The sequence below is a fragment of the Chelmon rostratus genome, chromosome 7 (assembly GCF_017976325.1).
Source record: "Chelmon rostratus isolate fCheRos1 chromosome 7, fCheRos1.pri, whole genome shotgun sequence".
Taxonomy (NCBI): Eukaryota; Metazoa; Chordata; class Actinopteri; order Chaetodontiformes; family Chaetodontidae; genus Chelmon; species Chelmon rostratus.
The window spans coordinates 27,872,269-27,895,260 of record NC_055664.1 but is presented as its reverse complement, the minus strand read 5'-3'; the positions used below and the strand labels follow the sequence as shown (position 1 = coordinate 27,895,260).

Below are 22,992 nucleotides of genomic sequence, written 5' to 3'. Positions count from 1 at the left end.
TCGCGAGCTGAATATCTTTGGGTTTCGGACTGTTGGTCAGACGGAACAAGCGAGTGGAAGACGCCACCTTGAGTTCTGGGAAACTGTGATGGAAGCTTTTGGTATTTTAGATGGTTTTTAGACCATATGAAGAATGGCTTCATGAAAAATAACCAACAGATTACTGGAGATTGAAAATAACAGCTCTACGGTGGACTCGGCTGGAGTCCATCCACGGTTTCTCCAACATCTCCTAGAGAGGACGAGGCTGGAGTACAGCAAGATGACACGGTGCTCAGTTCAGATGCAGCACAGCAGATATGAAGAGATTATTTGACCAGAAAATAAAATATGAAAAAAAAAAACCTCTGCTGGAAAGACTTAGGAGATAACATCAAATCGGTATTAAGCTACACAGACAGATAGAGTGGCCATGGATAAAATATTTAGCTGGATTTCCAAATCAGCCTTTTCCCCCTTTGCTCTGCATGTGTGTGTGTGTGTGTGTGTGTGTGTGTGTGTGTTTCCCCCCCAAATCCTAACCGGCATGCCTGTTCGCTGTGGAAAACAGGGTCAGGCTGGAGAAAAAAGAGAAAGAGAGAGCGAGCACATGATGGGCAGATAAAGGCTTGTCTGTGTCTGAGGGAGAAGAGAGCGAGGAGGATGAGAGGAGGAGGAGGAGGAGGAGGGCAGTGTGATGAAGGGGCCTCTCTGTTGAAGGAGGGAGTCGCGGCTCTATAGAAGGCTCCCATGGTGGACAGAAACAAGGCATTTAGTCTGCGAGTCGGCCTCAGTAACGCCATAATAGGCTCTTATAATGATGCCACTATGGACAGGGGGCAGAAAACACAGAACGGCCCTTTAAACGGGGGGGTTGTTGTGAGGAATGCCTATAGTGTGCTGGAGGTGGGTGAGCTGTTGTGTGATTGGTAGGAACAAGAGGAAGCCTGATCCGGGTGAGGGCTGAGAGTCTGTTTGAGCGGCACATGAAAACCTGAACCCCGGAGCATGTGAGGAGGCCGGACCCGGTTAAAACCTGGTGTATGCTGTAATCCTGACTGTTGGTGAGGGGGGGGGGTCACGTTTAGAGGATGCTGAATTAGCGGTGGGAGTGTGTGTGGTTGGGCTGTTGGAGGAAATGAAAGCTTCAGGTTGACTTTTGTTTGGTTGTTGAGGTTTAAAAACGTAATTAACAAGAGTTTAGAAGGAAGTTTAAAGCTTCATATCAACATAATGAGGAAATTCTAATTAATGTACCTGGAAAATGACAAAATGTTCAGTTTCACTGACGTATGTTATTTGTTTTTTTTTAATAAAATCCACTAATAGCGAGCAAACATAAGTAAATGTTTCCATTTAAGCACTCGAAGCACTAAAATCGTGAGCAGAGACGTGTTTTCTGTATAAAAATTTAACCAAAACCACAATATTTCCTAAACCTGAACCAAAAAGCTTTTGAAAGTCAAGAAGGGGGGAGACATGTTGCTAAGATTTGGCGATAATGGTGCAGCTTTTCAGAGCGTCCCTCCTGGATTCACATAGTGTTGCAGTCGGTTGTACACACGAAAAGTGAGAGGAATAATTGTGTGAAGAATATAAAAAAAGATCTGAGAGAGTTCAGACTTCTTCCTCACCTCTGCACACTCGTCCAGCTGCAGCGTGAAGCAGGTTGGAGTGAAAGTTAGGGACAGGTGTGGAGGGAGGAGCAGCTTAAACCTGTAGGACTCACTGCAGGACTCAGGATGTGGATCAGAGAACTTGGTTCCATCAAAGCAGAGACATAAACATGCGATTTCTGGGAGAAAGGATCAGGAATTTGAGTATTTTGGAACGTGTAAAATCAGTAAATTTTTTGGCAGTATATTTTTATGGCTATTCCACAGTTATTGTGGCAATGCATGTTTTTTTGTATATTTTTTCTACATATTTTTTCTTTTATATAGTTGCTTGTATAATATGAACATATATAGTCAACTTTTATTTTGTATTTTGTTTTTTTATTTCTCTACCTCTGTTGCTATTTTTTCTTTCCACCTGCTCTCACATGCTGCTGTAATACCCAAGATTAAAAAAGATTTATCTTATCTTATCTTATCTTATGACAACTAGTTAGTTGTTTGGTTTGCAGGAATTTGAATGGGGAGCTTTTCAGTGTTGGGCCTGAAGCAATTTGGTGAAAGTGAATTATTTTGGCTTTAAGCAACAAGGTCCTTCATATGTGGGGCAGCTCAGCTGGACTGGAGGAGGAAGGACAGAAAGTATTGGGCCCATGATGCATTTCTGCTTCCCGTCGCCCCCACAGTTCCAGCCATGCAGCCAGTTTCAAACTGTAAATGGTGGGTTTTGGTTTGGAGATTTTCCTGCAGCGTTCATCGGTCAGAACTGAGCTGGAATCTGGACGAACAATTACAGAACCTCATTGTTCAGCTTTAAGCTTTTAGCTTTGGGAAAATAATGAACAATTTGAGTTTTGGTCATTAAACCAAAGTTATTAGCCGTTCTTCCTGCTACAGTGTCGTTATTATGAACCCAGCAGGTAAATTACAGTTTTAATTATCAGTCTATTTACACTGATTCAGATAGAAGCTTTATGAGCTACGGCTTGATTGAATTAGGTTTGGTGTTAAGTCCATTCATTTCTGTTTTTGAAGGACTAGATTGGATTTGATGTGACTCCGTTTGAAAATGACATTAAGGTCAGTTGTGTTTGAAACGAGGACAAACGGTGAAACACTCCGGCTGTATTTATCAGAGAAGCTGTTTCCTTTTCTTCACACCCCGAAGCCTAAATTTAGTTTGGAATCTACTGCATCTGAAAATCCACATCACAGAGATCTCTGTCGAAACGACCGGATCAACCGGTGCTGAACCGATCACAAAGGAATCCTGTGATGAGGTGTCAGAACTGGGAGCTGGGGGGCGATACACTTCTGCACTATTTTTATCTCAGACTCAACAACCGAAGTAAACCGAAGACCTGAGGCTTCGCTCTGCTTCTACGTGTGGAAGAACGTTTAATAATTATTATGCAATGATGGGTTTGTTCTCTGCAGCTACAGCGCAGATACGCAGCCACGGAGAAAAGACGTATGAAACATTAAACTGCTCTGGGGGGCCTGACTTTCAGAAACTCTGTTTGTTTCCAGGTGAAAACCTCCGAGGACACCTGAACGTCTGGCTGAAGAAAAACTTTCAGTGTCTGATTTCAGCCACATTTTTTATTGCACCGTTAACTGCAGTTCTTTCTTAACTAGAGGGGGGAGATGGTTAAAATGTAAACCCTCCTGTAAAACAAACCAGACGTGACAGAGTCCAGAGTTGCAGCAGCACCAGCAGGTCGTAAATTCGTCTTAAATACGGTCTTTGTTCTTTACCTGCGAAACAAACGAATAGACTTCACCTGCTCGGCAGATCGAAGCGAAGGAGCCAGTACAGCACGTCTTATTGGAGGCTGCACCAGTCCTGCTTCAGCTATTCTGAAGTTCAGGTTCCTGTTTCAGTCCTTTTACTTGTTGGAAATCTATTAAATAAAAACCATTTGTTTGTTTTTAGAAAGGCTTCTGATTGGCTTAAAGGTTTTTGCATCTGCACAAAGTCATCTAACGCCCAGCGGACACGCCGACTGGGCTGAAATCTGTCCTCAGTATTACCTGAAGTGCAGATCAGTCATCATCGACCTGAATGTCTGCAGACTCACATCACTCGTGTAGCAGCCACTAACTACAGTGACTGGAAATGGTGACCGTTCAGCCAATGACGGGGTGCCATGCAGACAGGATCCTGCTCTCAGCTTGTGCTAGCCTCAGCACATGTTGCTAACATGCTTGCGAGCCTTGATGCAGCGTATCATGTTGCTCTGGACAGTGAATCATTATTGGGCTAATGCTAAACTGTCCTGTCCCCCTTCTGATGATCAGCCACTGACTCAATCAGTATTTTCTGGCTGTTTCTCTGGATTCTTACACTGAAAATGTGACGTCAGTGGTGGTTCTGGGGGGTTAGAGTTCTGAGCTGTGTGTTTGTTGTTGGTAGTCGAGAGTTAAAGTTTGGAGGATAACGTCAGACCTGTTGACTGAGGCGATATGAACTGTCGTTGGTCCTGCAGGACTGGACCGACAGTCGCTCTCGTCCCTCCGTGTTCTGAGGACGAGCAGCAGATGTGTCGTCCTGCTGCGAGCTGCTCTCTGTCTCTGTTTACCACATGTCTTCCTTCACATGTAAACCTGTGTGAGAGCTTTGCGTGCAGCCTCTCCTGATCCCTCTGATGGATTTAACAGGCTTAAATCAAGTGTCATGTAATTTGAAACTTTATTGCTCCCTGCAGGGAAATCCTCTTTTCTCCTGACCCTCAACTCTCAGAGGTCAGAGGTCGGAGGTCAAGGTCAGCTGCAGGTTCGAGGTTTTGTTCAAGGACGTGTCAGCGGGGAAGATGGTGCAGGTGTTTGCTGAAGGAAGTCATCCTGCAGCCCTGCCAGCATGTCAAAAGGCACAATCTGCCATTTAAATAAGACAAAAATCGGACGTTCCAACAAGCACCGGAACCTGGAGATGTTAGTTCCTCGATGTGGGACAGCTAGCCTCCCCTGTCCATGACCAGCCATAAGCAGAGCAGCTTTCACTGTTTACTCTGAGCTCAGCTTCATTCATCTCACACTGTGTTGAGCTTTTAATGACTCGAGCTATTTCTGTGGCATAGAATCCGAATGTTTGCAGTTGCGATGTTAACATGCTAACATGCGATGTTCACATTTGCTAATTGGCACTGAACACAGTTAACAGTACAGTTAATTAAAGTTCTGGCCCGTGAGTGTCCAGCTGGTGGACGTTGATCTGAAGATATTGATCTAAGAAAGTGAAAACTCTGAGCTGCTGATGGCATGAAGGAAGAGAATAACCAAAGCCATCAGAGTTTATCCTCCAGAGACCTCGAGTATCAGCAACAGATCTCATGGTGGGCCGTCTAATAGATGTTGAGATGTTTCTGTTGGTTTGCATGTCTAAAAAGTGTAATTAATGTAAACATCATGTGGTGAAATGCTCTCAAAAACAGTTTGGTGCAGGCTTTGGGATCCACTGCAGTAGATTAATCACATTCTGTTCCATCCACAGGTCACGATGTTTAATTATATACAGTATGTGAACGTTCCTGTGACTTACAGAGCCAAAACATACTGACGGGGCCTCCAAAGACACAGATGAGTTATCAGTCTGTATCTGTTTTGGCCTGCAGATCCCTCACCGTTATTATTTGTTGAGAAAACTAGAATACAGAATATTTCTTAGATGACCTGGCTGCATTATTGTATTTGGTCTTTTCAATCAAAAACTCTTTGAAAAATGCAAAGCCGTGTCTTTCTTTCAATGAGCAAGTGCTCTGCTGTGAACCAGCACGCAGAAATCTTGCTCAACATTTTTTGGAACTGAGTTGAAAATAAATGGACCCTAACAGCGTTACACATGAAAGCCTTTTCAGAGCACCCCCCGCCCCCCCAGCCCCGCTCCTCATGCAAAACTACAACAGCAGGGATAATTAGAGAATTGTATTTTGAAAATATAGGTCTGCATGGTAATGAGGGCACAACGCAGAGTAAAAAAAAACTTCAATTGAGCTTAGAGAGCTGCAAGAAGACGCCGAGTGGCTTCAAGGCACATTTTGAGAAAAAAAGAACTACAGTAGATTAAAAACCAGATCCCACACACACCGTGGAGTCTCCACAGGGCCATGACATCTGCACAAATGCAAAAACAGCAACTTATTTAGCTGCTAAAAGAAGATCACAGAGAGCAACAATGTGCAAAGCTGCAACTGAGAATTAATCTCCTCATTATTTTCTCAATTAAATGATAAATCAAACAGTTGTTATAAGCAGTGAGAAATGTCCGTCACAATTCACAAAGATAATCAGTTTCCTCTCACAGGAGACTGTTTAAAGCCCAAATTATATCTGCAGCATTTGGATGCCGCGAGGGTCCGAGCAGACTGTGTAAACACGGCTGTGTGCAGGCTCCAAATGGAGTACAAATACCTCTATTTATTAAAAATGAATATGCAGGGAAATAAAGGGAGTCTGTGCACATAAAAGAGCGACAAAGGCATGAATGGAGAGATTCTCAGATAGCAGCAAAACACAAGCAAAGACTGAGCGATGTGTCGTCCTGTGGGCTCAATCCAGTGTAAATTGGCTGCTCTCCTAGCTCTGGATTAGACCTGGTCTTAATGCCTTTACACTAAAAGGCCGGTCCGTTCCCTGCGAGGGCAATCTGCTGCAGGAACACACCAGGGTTTAATCCACAGCGACAACAACAACAACAACAACAACCGTTTATCTGGCTGAAGCTCGCCAAGGCCGATCACACGACACCAGGCTCGCTCATCCTCGCTCCACGTCGGCACCAGATCTATCAGGTCTGATCGAATCCACGTACGAAATCACAGAAAGCGGCTCCAAAAGACGGAAATCTGAAGCGAAACGTAGAAAACGCTCAGCCTCGGCGTGCACGACTGCAACCAGATGTTGAAGCAGTTTCTGCTCCTGGCAGCCATCTTTGAAGCAGCTTGTGGAACAGCAGCAGGACAGAATAAGACCAATAAGAGCTTTCTGATAACCGATTAATCATTTATAAAGCTAGAATGTCACTTCCTCTGGTTCCAGCTTCTCTCATGTTAACATTTATTTTTTAATATCATTATAAACTGACTCTTTACTGAAACAAAACACCTGACGATGTCTTCTGATGGACGTATTTTAACTATTTCCTGACAGCTTACGTTCATAAAACAGAAAATCAGACTCAGAGACTGTTCTTGTTTTGTCGATGTATCAATAAACGAATCATTTCAGACTGAGACAGTCTAATTGGAAAAATGAGCTTCAGGTTAATGGACGAGGAGCTAACAGGACATTAGAGATATCGACCAACAGCTCAACAGGCTCTGCACTCAGAGGGAAGTTTTCATTCATCAAACAGGAACAGATTTCAGAGCAGGGGGTTTGTGATCAACGCCACGGCGGGACTACAGGAAGTGTCGACCATCGACCTCCTGGCTCACCTGCCAACAATCATTTCCAAGAGAAAAAAAGTCCACATTTCTCAGTAAAACCAGGTTCTGAGCTCACTGAGAACTTCTTTCCTGGACCAATAAGAGGGTGCTGGTTTGTGCCGACCATCCAATCAGGAGCCTGTTTGATTTTTGACAGGCTTTGTTTTGCTTTGATCTGATTGGCTCAGAGTCAGGCTGTGTACGGTGTCCAGCCGGGACAAATTTCCCTGCAGAACAAAGATGTAATCAGGTTTTATCAGGTAATCGAGACAATCAAAGTGAGGATGCTTCTGAATCTATTTTACCTTCAGCTGCCATTTGTCGGGAGGGTGGGTGCAGTTTCTGGTCGTGTTCACATCTCAGAGCCACAGAGTGACCATGTTTGAAAGAAAATCAGTTTGTCTGGAGCAGTTTGTGGTTAAAGCTGCTACAAAAGAGGTGAATTGTTGTTGCTGCTTTGAGGGAGACAGGCAGCGGTGCAGAACGTATTCTGGATCCATCATTACACCGACAGCTGCCGCTTGTGATGTTCAGTCCTCCAAATGAGGCTGTGCAGCAGGTCGAGACTCTCCGCTGATGTGAACTATGTGAGCGGGAGCTGTCGGAGGATCAGTTTGTCTGTCTGACGGCGGGATTCCTCTAAAACCTTTTCAACAGATCTCTATGAAATTTGGCCCCGAGCCAAGGGACAATTGATCTGTTTTTTATAGTGATTTGGATCTGGGTTTTTGTTGTGCTGCTGTGAAAGTAAAGGAGGTTTTGGTTTCTTCAGCATCAATATACTTAATTTATCCTAAACAGAGGAAATAAGTCTAAAGTGTTGGGGTGTAACTGGAAGCAGCGTTTGTTTCCAGCCACAAGCGGAGAGATTGATCGTGCAGGTTGTAACATTCAGAGAATTCAGCCCGCCCAAAAAGTCCAGTCTGATGTCATCATTACTGCTACGATGCATTTCTGCAGTCAGCATCTACAGCTCATCAAGAAGTAATCAACCAAACCCAGAGAATAAGGTTTGCAGATCTGGTGTTGACACTTCATCTTTCAGATGTGTCACAAGGAGACGTAGTTCAGATCACCTGCACATGCACGTGAGCCGAGTGTCCCATCAGGAGGAGGGGGCGGTGACGGCTGCTCGGCCAGGTGTTTGTGGCGACTATGATATTTTCTAGCTGTATTTGCGGCAATGAAACCTGGTATTTTAAGCCAAAACATGACGTTTTCCTAACCTGGGCCTGAGCAGATCTTAACCACTGCTGCAGATTGACTGCCGTGCCGTCTGAACACACCTTCAGACTGTTTCTACCTGCTCCGATGGCCACTCTGGAAGGATGTCAGGACGAAACGCCTGCGGTCACATCCTCCTGCTGGCTGCATCACTGCCTCCCTGATCCCTCTGCAGGAACTGTGTCTTTGTCTGTCTTTGTTGTTCCACACAATGAGATGAGCAAATAGAGACAACGCGGCACGCTTTAGGACGGCCTCTCTTAGATACTTCCTTTCCTTTTCATGTTTTCCATCCAGTGCCACTCTGTGACATCCGTCCTTGAGCGTGGCCATTCAGAACAACATCCAAAGGTCTGACAAGCCGTTCATTTGAAGCATACTGAGGCCTTAAAGGATAACTTTCGTTTTTTACAACCTGGACCTTATTTGTAGTATTAAATACCACTTCTGGTGCTATTCCCCTCTGAGCCCGTGGTGGCATGTTATCAACATCCGTCGTCTCTAGGCAACTACCTCTGACGTGGATGATGTCATTACCGAACGCCGGGCGCTGCGAGCAGCCAGCCACAACACGGCTGACTCTGCGGCGGTCGGCTCCGAATACGCAATAACGAACCACAGCTGTGCCAAACTACAGCTAAACTAGCCGACCGCCGGCTCAGAGGGGAATAGCACCAGCATATCAGAACAAAATATTGGAATATGAACGAGTTTCTGCAGATTATGCGTTATATAGAGGCTGCGCATGGATGCCCCGAGTACTCGCATTATACGGATATACGCGCCGCTCCTCTGGGGCTAATTTCTTCAAAACGACTCCAAATGCCACCAAAGTTGTCTGGGGGAGTAAATGGTCATATTTAATGCTACAAATAAGGTCCAGGTTGTAAAAAACCAAAGTTATCCTTTAAAGATGTGATCATATTTATCAACTAACCAGCACAGATTCCAACATTCTGCAGAATTCCACAGGTTTGTTAAAGCTGCAAACAGGAAGTGAATTAAAATCTTAACATCTACGTCACAAACATTGGTAATTGAGGGTTTGATTTAAATGCCTTTGGTCTTTTTTCTGTACAAATTAGGCACATTAGTGAACAGCACCATTAGAGTTGGATTTTGTCATATTTATTTTGGATCATGCAGATTAAACGCTGTGGTCCTGGGAAACATTTTTAGTTGGCTCTCTGGTGTGAGCTTTCATCTGGTCACAGGTGCTGTGAGCGACCTGATTAAAGGCTGATCAGTTTATAAACCGTAGAAATGAATGAGCCTCGCTCTCGTCTCGGTCTCCGCCTCCGTCTGAGAGGTTGCGGGTTCAGCTCGCCGCTGTGTCCTGGAGCGGGAGGCTGGATGTCTAGCAGCTCTTTATCACTGTAACGCCGTCAGCTTCGTCAAGTGTGAACGCTCTGACTGGACTGGAGCAGTTTTCCTGCAGGGCTGATTTCATTTAATGTGACTGATGGGTTTTATTAGAAAAAGCTGCAGACTCTCGGTGTTCACGGCTCAATTTTTCAAAAGTACAACTGCATATTTCACCTGAAATGTCACCTTCAGTGGTATTTTCATACATTACGACTCCGTCAGCGTCACTACGGCTACGACATGTTAAATCTTTTTTAAAATCAAAGGCTTTAAAGGCTTCAAGTCATCCGGGACCTTTTAGAAATGTAGTTTGAAATCATCTGTCAGTACATTTCTAACAGATTTTGTCACACATTCTTCCTAATCAATGTTTTTTCTGGGCTCAGTAATTGTAATCAAGTCAAATTAAAGCCTGACCTTCACTGAGACCAGGCTGAGGCCTTGGTCACACTGTGTGATCGTCAAATCTGTTGTCAGATCGTTCACACTACACGTCTTTCTGTCCCGTGATCTTGAAGTCGTCGTGGTTTGCACACTTCATGACTGCTCGGTGACAGCGGTCACACATTAGATGATCTGCCACCAGGAGGAATCCCCGACGAGTCTGTCTGGACCGCGTCCGACTCGAGACGTGTCACAGGAAGTGATGCTTCCAAGCTGAATGTCCACAGGAATCGAGCGGCCTGAGCCGTTTGTGTGATGATTGGCAGTTGTTGTTGTTGTTGTTGCTTCTGGCTGCTGCTCCTCGCTGCTCCTTCTTAGCTCCTCCCCTCCCCCCGCCCATGTCCGCTCTCATTGGCTGTAGCTTGTGACTGCGACTCCAAATGAGTCAAACTTTCTTTTGCTCTCTAGTTTCGAGCTGTTCTTGTCAGATGCACTTAATGCAAACACAGACACAGAGCCAGGCAGGTTTCACTTTCTGAACTTCCAGTGTTCTCTTGTTTTATTCATTCAAACACATTCCCCGATCATTTGCAGGTGATTTGTTGCAATAGATTTGACTCCCTGGCAATGACCCACTGCTGCTCTCCAAGAGAGAAGAGAGGGAGCAAATTAAACAGAGAGAGGCCGAAATTTAGTATTTCAGCCGCAAGAAATCTCAACTCGAGGGAAGAAATTAAGTGATTCAAGGGTATGACTTGCTAAAATGAAGCAACTGAACATTAAGTACATGAAATAGTCATTTGAGGGAAGTATTTGGAAAATACTAATGACTAATTTACCAAATTCCAGAACTAATTTATCACAAGAAACACAAACTTCCTCCTGATTGTAATCTAAGCTACATGAAACCTGAACAACCACCTTAACAGATCTGACTGCAGCTGTTCGGCGTGTCTGATCACATCTTAATGCAGGTAAACACACTCTTCAAACAGCCGACGGCTCACCTTCACACGACGGTTCGAGCAGGAGCGAGAAGCTCCACTCGGGCCCTGAACGAGCGCACATCTGCACCTCAAAGGCTGAAACAGAGGAGCCACAGCCGCCTGACTGTCTGTGTGTGGATGCAGTGGGTGAGGAGTCCATGTTGAAAGCAGGAAGGTGTGAAGAGGAGGGCTATTATCACAGTGTGAAGAGGGAAACGGTGATTGGCCACTCTGCCACCTCCCCATTGACCCCCATTACAGCTGCATTAACTGTGGGATTAGATTGTCTCCTGGTGAAAACACATGCAGATGCAGCCGAGAGGCTCTGAAAGCCCTCAGATAAGTTATCTGCAACAGAAGCTGTTTCCCTCCAAAACTTCCTCACACAAACAGTAGAGGTGTTAAACCGGTGACTGAGGGGGAAAGACTGGTTCTGGTTCTGAGGGTTAGATCTGCACATGTTCTAGTTCTTTAACTAGTTTATGCTCTTCAGTGTCTGCACATGCAAACCAGCACCAGTGGACACGCTGATGTCGCCACCTACAGGCAAAGATGATAACTGCTGTGATTTTTGCTCTGGCGCCACCTGCAGACAGTTTCTTACTTGCAGGTGCTGTTTTTAAGGTTTTCCACACGTAAGCTAAACTGAACTATTGCAAGCATGCGTTCCTGGAAATGATGTGTACATAAGACTACATGGTTGTGTCGACTGGTTCAGAGGAAATGCGAATGCTGTATATCCAGCATGTGAGGCAGCATGTTAGCCGTTAGCACACAGGAGGCGTGTAGGAATATGATCAGCAGGGCTTCAGTGACCAAATCCTACATGCTTTTAAACCAGCTGATGGATGTTCTGTTGTGGGCTACATGCGCTAACTTTAACCAGACTTGAGTTGCCTAAACAAAGTCACAACAAAGAATAATCATGCATTTGTCACTGCAGGTGAATATTGCAGGAAAACTTTTGCAGAAACATTAATTAGAGAAAAAATCTTTTCTCATTACGTTGATAGAAAACTCAATCATGACATTTGTCTCAAAATGTATTTGCAGTTGCAAATTAGCAGATAATTTGTCGGAGACGGGGCTGAATATTGTGTCTCAATCTGCTTCAAATAGAAATGCTAATCAGCTTGTGACTGTAATGTGCCGTCACTCGTACATGACTCCATTATTTACATATTAAGCTCTGATTGTGCAGAGCTTTTTCTTTCTGTAGGAATTAAAACAAGAGCTATTGTTTCACCCGAGGTGTATCGCAGTGTGTTACAGGTCATTTGCATGAAGTTGCATTTTCTCACCCCCCCTGCCTTTACAGTGCTTTGATCCTTTGTACCTGACTCCTTGTGTATCAGCCCACTATTGAGGAAAATGGAAATTAAGCTAAGAAAGTTAACCACAGTGTAATTCCCTCTCAAGTCAAAATCCAAACCAAGTCGTTCTTTTCATTACGGGCTTTTTAATCACACAAAGAGCATGATGGTGTGCCGTGAGAACTGGTGGACATACAGAAAGAAATAAATAAAAACATTACTTAAACATTGAATACATCAAGACAACACGCGACTGTATTGTCACCTGACTCAACAGAAATCCGTCCCGTTAGATCTATAAAGTCTAACAAAATGACAGTAAAAATTAAATGTACCTCATCGGCCGCTTTCCCTTGAGAGAAAATGAGAAGTCTTCTTAATCAGTGCTGATCTCAGGTAGAGGAATCGGCGAGGTGTCGACCTGCTAACTTGGTCCAAATGGTTTGAATCAACAAGTTCCGACCCTTAAAAGTAACACCCCTTCAACCCGCGGCAGCAAACTTTGGTTCCTATCTCAATTAAGATATGTCCCCCACATCAAACCAAGAAAATACATGAAACAAATGAAATGTTACCTTTAATATTAAACTATTATTAAACTATCGATAGTAGAAATATATATATTTATGAAGATTATATTTTTAACCTAATATTTATTAATCTGTTATTTATTTATTTATCCTGACTTCGATGGCAGCTACACACGGGATGTTTTCAAATTAGTTTAGTGTTATTTATCTGTCTAAATATCAATGAAACACACTAAATTTAACACAGGGGGGTCATTACATTATTTGGGATGGTATCTGAATCTTCACTTAACCTTGACAAACTGGGATTCAACAAAACCACGTTGTTTCATCCCTGCAAACCATTTCAAGACCCCATTAACACTCCTGCAGTTGTTGCTTGTCAGTGCAAACCAGAAGAAATGGTAGTTGAATATTCAGGCACGACAATCAAACGCTTACTCTAACCGTCCACAGTGAACTGTTCTACCACAAATAACTCAGGATCCAACAGGTTCAAGACCAATGAAATCTGATGACAGAGGACACATGATGACTCATCTCTGTCCTGTATTCAGAAAGTTTCTCCAGTGAACAAATCCAGTATTTTACAGGTTTGTCTGGTAAAAAAGAAATTCTTACACACGGCTGTAACACTCAAAGCCTGCAGGTGGCGTCATGGACCTGGGAAGTAGCCTAAAACCAGCCATTACTGACCCATCGCAGCATCTGTTTATCATCGTATGTTCAAGTTGATGATTCACATTTGTTTGTGCTGAGACGAGCAGCAGGTCAGAGCTTTTCTATCGAACACATTCAGACGTTTTCCAGGTGAATAATCTGAAACCTGCGGTTTAGTTCAGCGTTCTTGCCTGTGTTGCTGCAGCCGCTTTGACGGAGAGGTGAAATTGTCGTTAATAACCGTTAGATTTAAAGTCTCAAACGAAAGCAAAAGCCACGAATGTCCCCCAGCATTTAGTGTGACGTCATTAAATAGACTGAGTTTCTATCAGCGCCGCAAACTCTGACTTCCAGCTTCCTGCTTAGTGTTAAAACTGCAGCAGCTGTTCCCTCCTCTGCCTGCAGGTCCAGCAGGTTGGACGGGAACTGCAGGGATGCAGATCGATGATTTTTGACTGAACCTGGTTCCAACCTGTTCCAATGACACAGCGTGTCCTTGCTTTTCTTTTTCAAATTTGACTTTAAAATGAGGTTACGGGGACGCGTGCTTGTTCTCTTCACTCCGCTATAATGATTCAGAAAAGAGGAATTTGGGACTGAAGAGAGAGTCAGTCAGACAGAAAGGTCATAAACAGACTGATAGACGAAAAGAGATAAAGACTGACAGGAGGAAAAAGATGGAGAGACGAACAGAGAGAGGGATAGAAACGTAGAGGAGGGATGCAAAACAGAAGACAAGACGAGAGACATAAAGATAAAAAAGATGGACTGACAGATAATGAAAAGGAGGGAGAGCAAGAGGAGACAGAAAACGAGACAGAGATGGAGGGAGAGACAGAAAGAGGGCTGTGAAGGACAGAAAGTGAAAGAGAGAGACAGAAGACAACAAAGAGAGAGAGACTGAGGAATAAACAGAATGAAAGAGGCAGAGAGACGGATGGAAGGAGAGACAGAAAAGAGACAAAACGAGGCAGACGAGACTGAAAGCAGGACAAGCAAAAAGAAGGGATGGAGACAGGAAGAGACAGGAAAGAGGAAAAACCAGACAGTGACACAGACGGACAGAGAGACGGACGGGCGGAGGTGAAGAATGAAAGCAGAGACAGACGAATGGAAACAGAGAGACGATTCACAATCAGCCCGTGTCTGCACCACTCCTACTCCTCTTCCTCCCATCCTGCACCCCCTCCTCCTCTCCCTCCCTCCCTCCCTCCATTTTGTCATCCTCCTCTGTCTGATGCTGTTCCAACACCTCGGGGCTTCAGCCTCACATCCACCATCCAACACACTAATGCTGCTCCGCTGCGGCGGCGTAATCACCCACCAAGAAAAAAAAAAACACGTCGACCCAAAATAAAGAGAAAGCGAAACAAAGCCGGCCGCGGCGGAGCTCCGTCTCGTGTGGCTGAACGTGCCTCGAACAGAATCCGGCTCAAACTCACATTTATTCAAACTGTAACGTCGGTTTGAAGCCGCCATGTTGAGGGTTTTTACTCCTCGGTGTATCACTGTTGGGTTAATCCTTAAATCCTGGTTTAACGACTGTAAACATAGTTGAGATGATCACTTGCTTCAACCTCACACCTGTTTTTCTACGAGTTGAAACTACATTTCCCATCAGCCCGCCACTCCCCGAACGCTTCGGCTGAATCCAAACGTCTGAATCCGTCCTCGCTCTTGCAGATTAACAGATTTAAAGGTGGAGTCGTGCTCAAAAAGAGCCACAACAAAAGGCAAAAGGGTTTATAGCACGCAGCAACGTCCAGGGCTGAAAAGTGAAGCAGTTCCTCAAATGGCCACTTGAGGCTGCCTCCAAAAGTGAGTCAGTCCCCATAGACCCCCATATTAAAATGCAGAAATAAACATGTTTATAGCCTGGTACAAAAAACAGTTTTGGTCTCTGTAGCTTATTTCTGAATTCATGACAACTATACAGGGGTGAATTTCTATATATGTCACTCCTTTGAATTATATTAAGGCTTAAAGTTGCATAATTATGGGTATGGCCGCTTTGAGTGACAGCTAGCCGCTAGGCTCCAGCGACCGGGCTTCATTCGGCCCACCTCAGCTCCACCTCTTTCACATTAATAATGACAGTGAGCACTTCAGACACACTGTGGCACTGATGGATATTTGGATTTGACCTGTGGCTCAGTTTTCTCTGGAGGAACAACGCCGTCAGTTTAGTAGCTCATGTAGAATACAGACTACTAATCCATTAGAGGCTGAATCACGACTGGTCTAATTTTGCTAAATCAATCAAGTCAAAGTCTTTATATCTATAAAAAGTCTCCAAGAATTAATTTCCGTGCCCCTTAAATTGCACAATTTCATGCATTGTGCAATTTCATGCAAATAGGCGATTTAATTATGTCACCAGGATAATGATGCACAATGAATAACAACATTTTTAAGACTTGAAGAATTATGATTTGATATATTTAGATTTCCTTGAAGGTCCTGCAGACACTGAATAGCAGGAAGGAATCGAGAGGAAGAAGACGAGTAGAGACCCCTGGAATAAAATAGAGCAGAGGAGATTTTACTGTTGCATGTGAAGTATTTTAATGAATTCAGCCATCAAAGGCTGAATTATTGATTAGCAGAACATTAGCCCAAGAGCTTCATAATCTCTGTCCAAATTCAGCCGCTAATGTGGCTGCACAAAAAAAGGTCTGGGCAAATGTGTCGCTGAGCAAATGAAAGCTGTTCATCGTCTGCTGCGACTGCAAACACAAACTGAAGAGCGGCTCTGAGGCTGAGCGCCGGGACAGATCACTCACTGATGAAGTCCAATGAAAGATAAATTATTCAGTTCCACCAAAAACGAACCGACATCTGCAGACAACCGAACGGGAGTGCAGTACACGCCGTCGCCGCTCGCCTTCGCATCAGCGTCACTGAGACTAATTGTGTACATTTTTGCACCTGCTAAATAACACTTTGCTTCTGATCGTAAGAGAAGTTTCTGTGTGTCGGTGGAGGTGTCCATTTCCTTCCTGAGGCCACGAGCAGGCAGAACAAACGAGCTAACAGGCTAACAGAGCTAACCGGCCACTCCCACAGCAGGATAGCTGAAGAACTCGTCAGGTCATGTTGTCTTGCAGGCCTGCTTTGTTTGCTTGCCGTGATGTCAGTAAAACACACACCCCCATTCAGCAGAAAGTTGGCCGAACCTTTGTGCCATCAGCCAGCTGGTCGACCCTTCGAACAGCACGACAAACTATCAGCCAGAGAGCGGAGAAGTGAACCGTGCCGACGGTCAGCTTCAGCAGTGTTTAGGCCGAGAGCAGGATGCATGCGCTGGTGTGGATGCGAGGCGATGAAATGTGGTCCAGGGAAGCTGGTTTGAGTAACAGATTCATGAGTTTCAGGTTTGTCAGGCATCTAAACCCTGGTTTATATCATTATTATTATTATACAGCACTGTGCGACTCATCATGGCGATGATTATTCTGGCCTCCATCTTGATAATTGCACAGTAATCAGTGGATGGTGGTGTGTGATCGGCTGATGCAGCACCTTGCAGGATGACGTTTCATTATGGATCCCTATGGGTCGGTAACCCCGCAGTGCCAGCATGGGTCTCGTTCAGACGGCCGCTGTCTGTCTTAACATGATTACACAAACACTGAGCAAACTAACCAGCCTGCCAGTCAGTCAGTAAATCAGCCAGCCAGGCGGATAACCCGCCAAGAGATAATGGGAGTAAGCCATCCAACCAGTCAGCAAGACAGTCAGCCATCGCATCTCCCAGGCAGCCAGTGAGCCAGCATGGCAGCCAGTCAACCAGTAAGCCATCCAGTTGGCCAGTCAGTCAGTCAGTTGTGGCAACAACATAGTGAGATTATGTGGAGCATGTGATGTATGTGTTTACACCTCGCTCTGTCTGTCTGCCTCGCTGTTTCTCTTCCTCGCTCGGCCCTTCATCTTCCCCGTGTGATTGTTTCCTCACCTGAGTGCCTCTCAGTCTGCATCGCTCTGCCTCCTTCAGTCTGACTCACTCCTTCTCCTCTGAGAGCGTGCGACCGCCTCCGCCAGACGCCCGGACTCTCCACACTTTCTCACGGCGGAAAGTCGGTTACTCCGCATCGGCGCGTGACTCACAGATTCATTGATCTGACGGTTCATTCATTAAATTCTGCAAAGGTGTTACAACCGAGCGGCGTTAAAGGAGAAGTCTGTTTGCATTACAGATTTTTATTTCTGTCAACAAATCCCATGAAAAGACAAAAACTGTCAATGAACCGACCCCCATAATCAATCAATAACTATACTGGACACATTAATGAGCCACACTGCACTGTGACATGCTCCTTCATTACAGTGAACACACACGCTGTAGTTTACTTTGACTCAGCCTCACACGCACGATCCTGCTGTCGCAAATACTCACTAATGTGGATTAATCCACTGCTGAAAATAGTCCCAACAGATGCTCTATTTCCTCCTGTTTGTCTGATAAAAACTACAGCGAGCAGCTGTTTTAGGACACTACTGAACCTTTTTAACTAAAACTATATATTTGTGAAGTGTTTTTAAAGATTTGTGTCTTCAGTAGGAACCAATGAGCCGCAGAAGGGAAGTCGAGATTAGGCTATTATTTAAGTGGGACAGTTGGAGTCTCCATTTGCAAAGCCAGTAAACAGCATTCTTGACCAAAACAGCCGAACACCGGCTTGATTGACATCCCCTGGAGTGCACAATAAAAAACACACGTTTAAGGAATCAATAAAATGGAGATATCTGGTTTTGACTATACAAGGGACTAAACGTCAGGACACCTTAAGTTTGCAGTCTACATGTTAATTCTATGGGTCTCCAAATCCCTCAAATGCAGCTGCTACTAACACTCCTGGTATGTTGGACCAGTGTCACCGTGCTGCCTAAACCACGCGTCCGAGCTGAGCCGGATGCGAAAGATCTGGACCAGCTGAGGACTGCCGAAAGGAGTCATGTGTGCTGATGAAAGTGAAGCAGCAAACTCCCAGCAGGAGGGACAGGCAGCTTTCGGGAGCAGAGGCCTTTTTATCGCTGCTGTCTGGTGCAAGCATTGCATCGCAGCCTTTTCACTGGAAGAGAATAAGTAGGCGTGCGTTCGTCCCACATCGAATCACGCAGGGTGTGAATTTTGGAAGTGTGACTGATTAGAAAACATCATAATTGCATCGCATTTCCCGCTGAGATTCTCTATTTTGTTACACTTCATTCCCCATTCAATGCACAGTCTAGACCAGACTAATTGAGTGTCTATGGTGTTGATTCAGACTATTAACCATCTGTGCTTCTTCCTCCCTCTCTCTGCCTCTCCTCTCATCCCTCTCTCCACACCCCCACCACCTCCTCTCCTCCCTGTCTCGCTTGTCTCTGCAGGAGTTTGGAGGACTAGTAGGATGCTGAATATCATTCCTCCTCGCAACTGTTCTCCACCCTGCTCTCCATGACCTGAGAGCACCACCACAGCGGGAGGAAAGAAACACCAGAGAGAGAGAGAGAGAGGAAGAGGAGGGCAGAAGGCCAGGGAAGGAAGGAAGGAAGGAAGGAAGGAACACACTTTTTCGTTGCTGTTGTTTGTTTTCCGTTTCCGAAATGGCGGCAACGGAGGCCAATGCGGCGCCGGTGGTCCAGGAAGATGGGAAAACCCCCGAGAGCAAGCCGACAGAGGCTGAGCAACCGGCTAAAAATGCCAACGCAAACTCAGAGACTGTCAACAGCGAGATTGTCGATAAAGATGGCACCGCTGTCAACAGCGAGGTTGTCGATAACAAAGAGACTGTGAATAACGACACAGCGGCGGCGGCAGGAGCCGAGGAGGGAGAAGCAGCAGGGAGCGGAGAGGCGGCGCCTCCTCAGAGCTCGGAAAACGCCTCCTCCACTGAGCCCAAGACCTCGTTCCTGGACTCCTTCCTCAACAAGAGCGGCCTGGGGAAGGTGATGGGAGGAAGGAAGAAGAAAGAGCAGAGCTCAGCCGCTGGAGGAGGGGAGGAGAACGCAGCTGAAGGAGGCGAGAAAGAGGCGGAGAAAGGAGCTGAGGAGGCTGCAGCAGCTGAGGGAGGAGCAGAGGGAGGTGCGGAAGGAGAAGCGGCGATAGAAAAGGCTCCAGAAAATGGAGAGAAGGAGGAGGAGAAGAAAGCAGAGAAGGGCAAACCCGCCGAGTCCAAATCCACAGTTCGAGATCTGATCAGGAAGCCGGTGGCGAGGATCTTCTCCCATCGCAGCACGGAGAAGAAGGACGGCGCCGCGGCAGAACCCCAGAAACAAGTAAAGGTTCGGTCCAAGTCCCTGGACCGGCTGGAAGATCCAGAAGCACTTAACACCACCATAGAGGAGGCAGGAGCAGCAGGAGGAGCAGAAGGAGGCGCAGAGGGAGAACAGAAAACCTCATCCTCCTCAGCAGCAACCAAGCACATGAAGCGCTGGCACTCCTTCAAGAAGCTCATGGCTCAGAAGGCACACAAAAAGAGCGGAGGAGGAGGAGAGGATGGCAAGGAGGAGGGAGTGGATGGAGAGGGAGGTGGCGGAGACTCCTCCACGCTGGACTCCAAGGAGTCGGGACAGAAGAGGTGGAAGCTGAAACGCTCCTGGACCTTCCAGGGCCTGAAGAGGGACCCATCCATGGTCGGCATCAGCGGGAAGGCCAAGGGCTCCGACAAAGACTCTGCTGAAAACGCGAAGCCAGAGGAGGCGGCCGCGGCGGGAGGAGCCGAGGAAGGAGAGGAGGCCAAGGCCGAGGGAGGAGCAGAGGAGGCCAAGACGGAGGGAGGGGAGGACAAGGAGAAAGCAGAGGGAGGAGAGGAGGAGAAGGCAGCGTCGGCGGGAGGTGGGACGGTGACGCAACACGCCAACGAGATCTGGACATCCTTCAAGAAGCGCGTCATCCCAAAGTCCAAACGCGCCAACACAGAGTGCGCCCCCAGCGGGGAGGAGGATGCAACTGCAGCTGCCACCTCAGGTGAGAGGAGACACACCCTGACAAATAAAACATAAGACTGAACCTGCAGCAGGTTTGTCCCACTTTTATTAATCCAGAGTTTTATTTCGTGCTTTAAATGAGCAGAAATGTCGTCATCAAGAGTCTGAAAGGTCTCAAAACAGCAAGTTTTTGGTTCAGTATCGCAGTTCAACAGGGTTCAACATGGACGCCATTAAAAAGTCAGAGTGCGACAGCGTGTTCACACTCGCTCTGAGCGCCTGTCCAGGGAGCATGGACAGGAGTCAGAGGCTTGCTAACTCCGAGGGAGGTAATGTAATTGAACATTCTCCCAAATAAAATATTCAACATCTGATGTGAAATTCAAATCACATTGTAGCTTCAGTCAACAGCGAGGACTAAATTTACCTTCCTTTCTGCCGCTGGCTGCATAAAGAACGTGGTAAAAAAATACAGAACCGAGGGCTCAGTGTATTTTGGTCCTCACTGATTTTCAATGGAGGACACCCAAATATTTTTAAACAGAGCAGATTTCTTTTAAACTCCATCAATTTTCCCCTTAATTCCTCTTGGAATGAACACAGCTCATCTTTAGGTAAAATGTGACGTGAAAAACAGCCAGAAAACACAAATGAGATGCTGATTATGCACCAGAGTCGCTTCACAGTAGATGAAAATATGGAGTTGTTGCATTGCAAATGGTATTTTTTTAAATTTCCATCTTGAGTTTTGTAATATTGAGTTTTTAAATCCAATTTAGCTGCCGAGGAAAGTTAAGCCTCTCGCACCTAAAGAGCCGGATGATTTTCTGAAGGGTTGCTGCAAGGAGACCCAAACGGAGCCGAATGTGAAGTGACTCACATTCATCAGGGGGTCACAAATGATGATCAGCTGTTAAATCTTCATCCGTATCAGTCTGATAAGCCGGAGATATTTAAAATGAATGAATGCAAACTTAAATATAGTTATCTTAATCATTGTGCTCGTGAAAATGACAAACCCACCTATCAATTAATTTATTTTAATCCCTTGTAATCAATCACTCTGCAGGAGGAAGTGCCCTTTCTCCCAATATTCAGAGGTAGTCAATGAAAATCTCATTATTCATAAAGAAGCTTCAACCCTGAACTCTCGTCTTCCCTCCAGGTGAGGAAGGAGCGGCAGAGGAGGGCAAAGACGGCAAGTCAGCCAAGGCCAAGCGCTCACATTTCGGTCGTGCAGTTTCCCTGAAGAACTTCATCATGCGAAAGGGCAAATCCACCAGTGTGGACCTGGGTGAGGGCGCCAAGGAGGAGGAGGAGGTCACGGAGGGAGGAGAAGCAGCAGAGGAAGGAGGCGCTGACGATGAAGCTGCCACAGCGGCCGAGGAGACCAACGACAAAGATGCGGCGGCGGGCGAGAAGACGGAGGCGGCGGAGAGTGGAGGAGAGTCGGCGGAGAAGACGCCGGCCGAGGCTCCGGTGACCAACGGGGAGAACGGCTGCTCCAACGGCACGGCGGAGGAGCACGCCACACACAATCACCAGGAGGAGGAGAAGACGACGGGGGGCAGCCCCGTGAAGAAGACCAAGGAGGCAGGAGCGAAAGAGGAGGCCAACGCCAAGATCATCAACACCACAGCAGCTGTGAACAGCGGTGAGTTAGAGCACGCTGAGCGGGACTCTGATGAGCCACCAAACAGCAGCAGCAGCAAAGAAGGAGATACTAACAGACGAGAACGAGCAGCAGCACTAACAAACGATAGCAGACAGACCAAAACCCGCTGTCCACAAGCTCAGCCAGTGCTAACAGTTAGCAGGGTGGAGGAGGGGGAGGGAGGGGAGGCGGAGGCTCCACAACGTGGAGGCCGTCACCATGGTGCAGAGCCATGTGAGCAGGGAGAGAGGGAGGCGGAGGAGGAGGAAAATGAGGAGGAGATGAGGAAGAGGGATCTCCGAGATGCAGCGGTGGCCATCGTTCAGAACGTGATGTCAGCAGCAACTGACCAATTAGAGAGGGAGCTGTGCATCGACAACGGTCTGAATGGGTGTTACGATGCCGACATTTGATCCGCGCACACGCACGCACACACAATAACACAAACACACACGTACGCACAGGTGAGCGCGTCTTTTTATGCAGGTTAATGCTCGCATGAATTACACTTAATGTGCCAAATGTAAAGTTATTAGCACAGGCTAGCGCACATGTAGCATGCAAACACACATGTTAAAGGAAGAGTTCAACATCTGGGGAAATGGGCTTATCTGCTTTCTTTCCAAGCGTTCAATGAGAAGATCAATATGGATCTCGTGCCTGTGTGATAAGTGCAGAGCTGGACGTGGTTAGCGTAGCTTAGCATAAGCAGGGGGAAATGGCTATCCTGACTCTGTCCAAATATACATACCAGCACGTCTAAAACTCACTAAGTTACCTGCTAAATGATTTTTGACAAACGACAGATTAACTAGCAACAGCTTGATTACTGATTAATTGTTTTTAATCATTTTATTTAATTTTAAACCAAAATGACAAAAATAAATCACAGATTCCAACTCCTCACATGTGAAGAACTGATGGTTGTCTTCTATCGTAGTAA

General features: G+C 46.0%; 1 protein-coding gene across 1 annotated transcript in view; it reads left to right on the top strand.

Moving 5' to 3' along the window:
• si:ch211-137a8.4 (neurofilament medium polypeptide) overlaps positions 1 to 22,992 on the top strand; it is a 32,351-nt gene that overhangs the window by 5,500 nt on the left and 3,859 nt on the right. Inside the window, exons 2-3 of the mRNA XM_041941155.1 lie at positions 18,857 to 20,435; positions 21,561 to 22,049. Of these exons, the coding sequence (XP_041797089.1) occupies positions 19,073 to 20,435; positions 21,561 to 22,049 (1,852 nt within the window). The 5' untranslated portion in view covers positions 18,857 to 19,072. The remainder of the gene's footprint in view (positions 1 to 18,856; positions 20,436 to 21,560; positions 22,050 to 22,992) is intronic.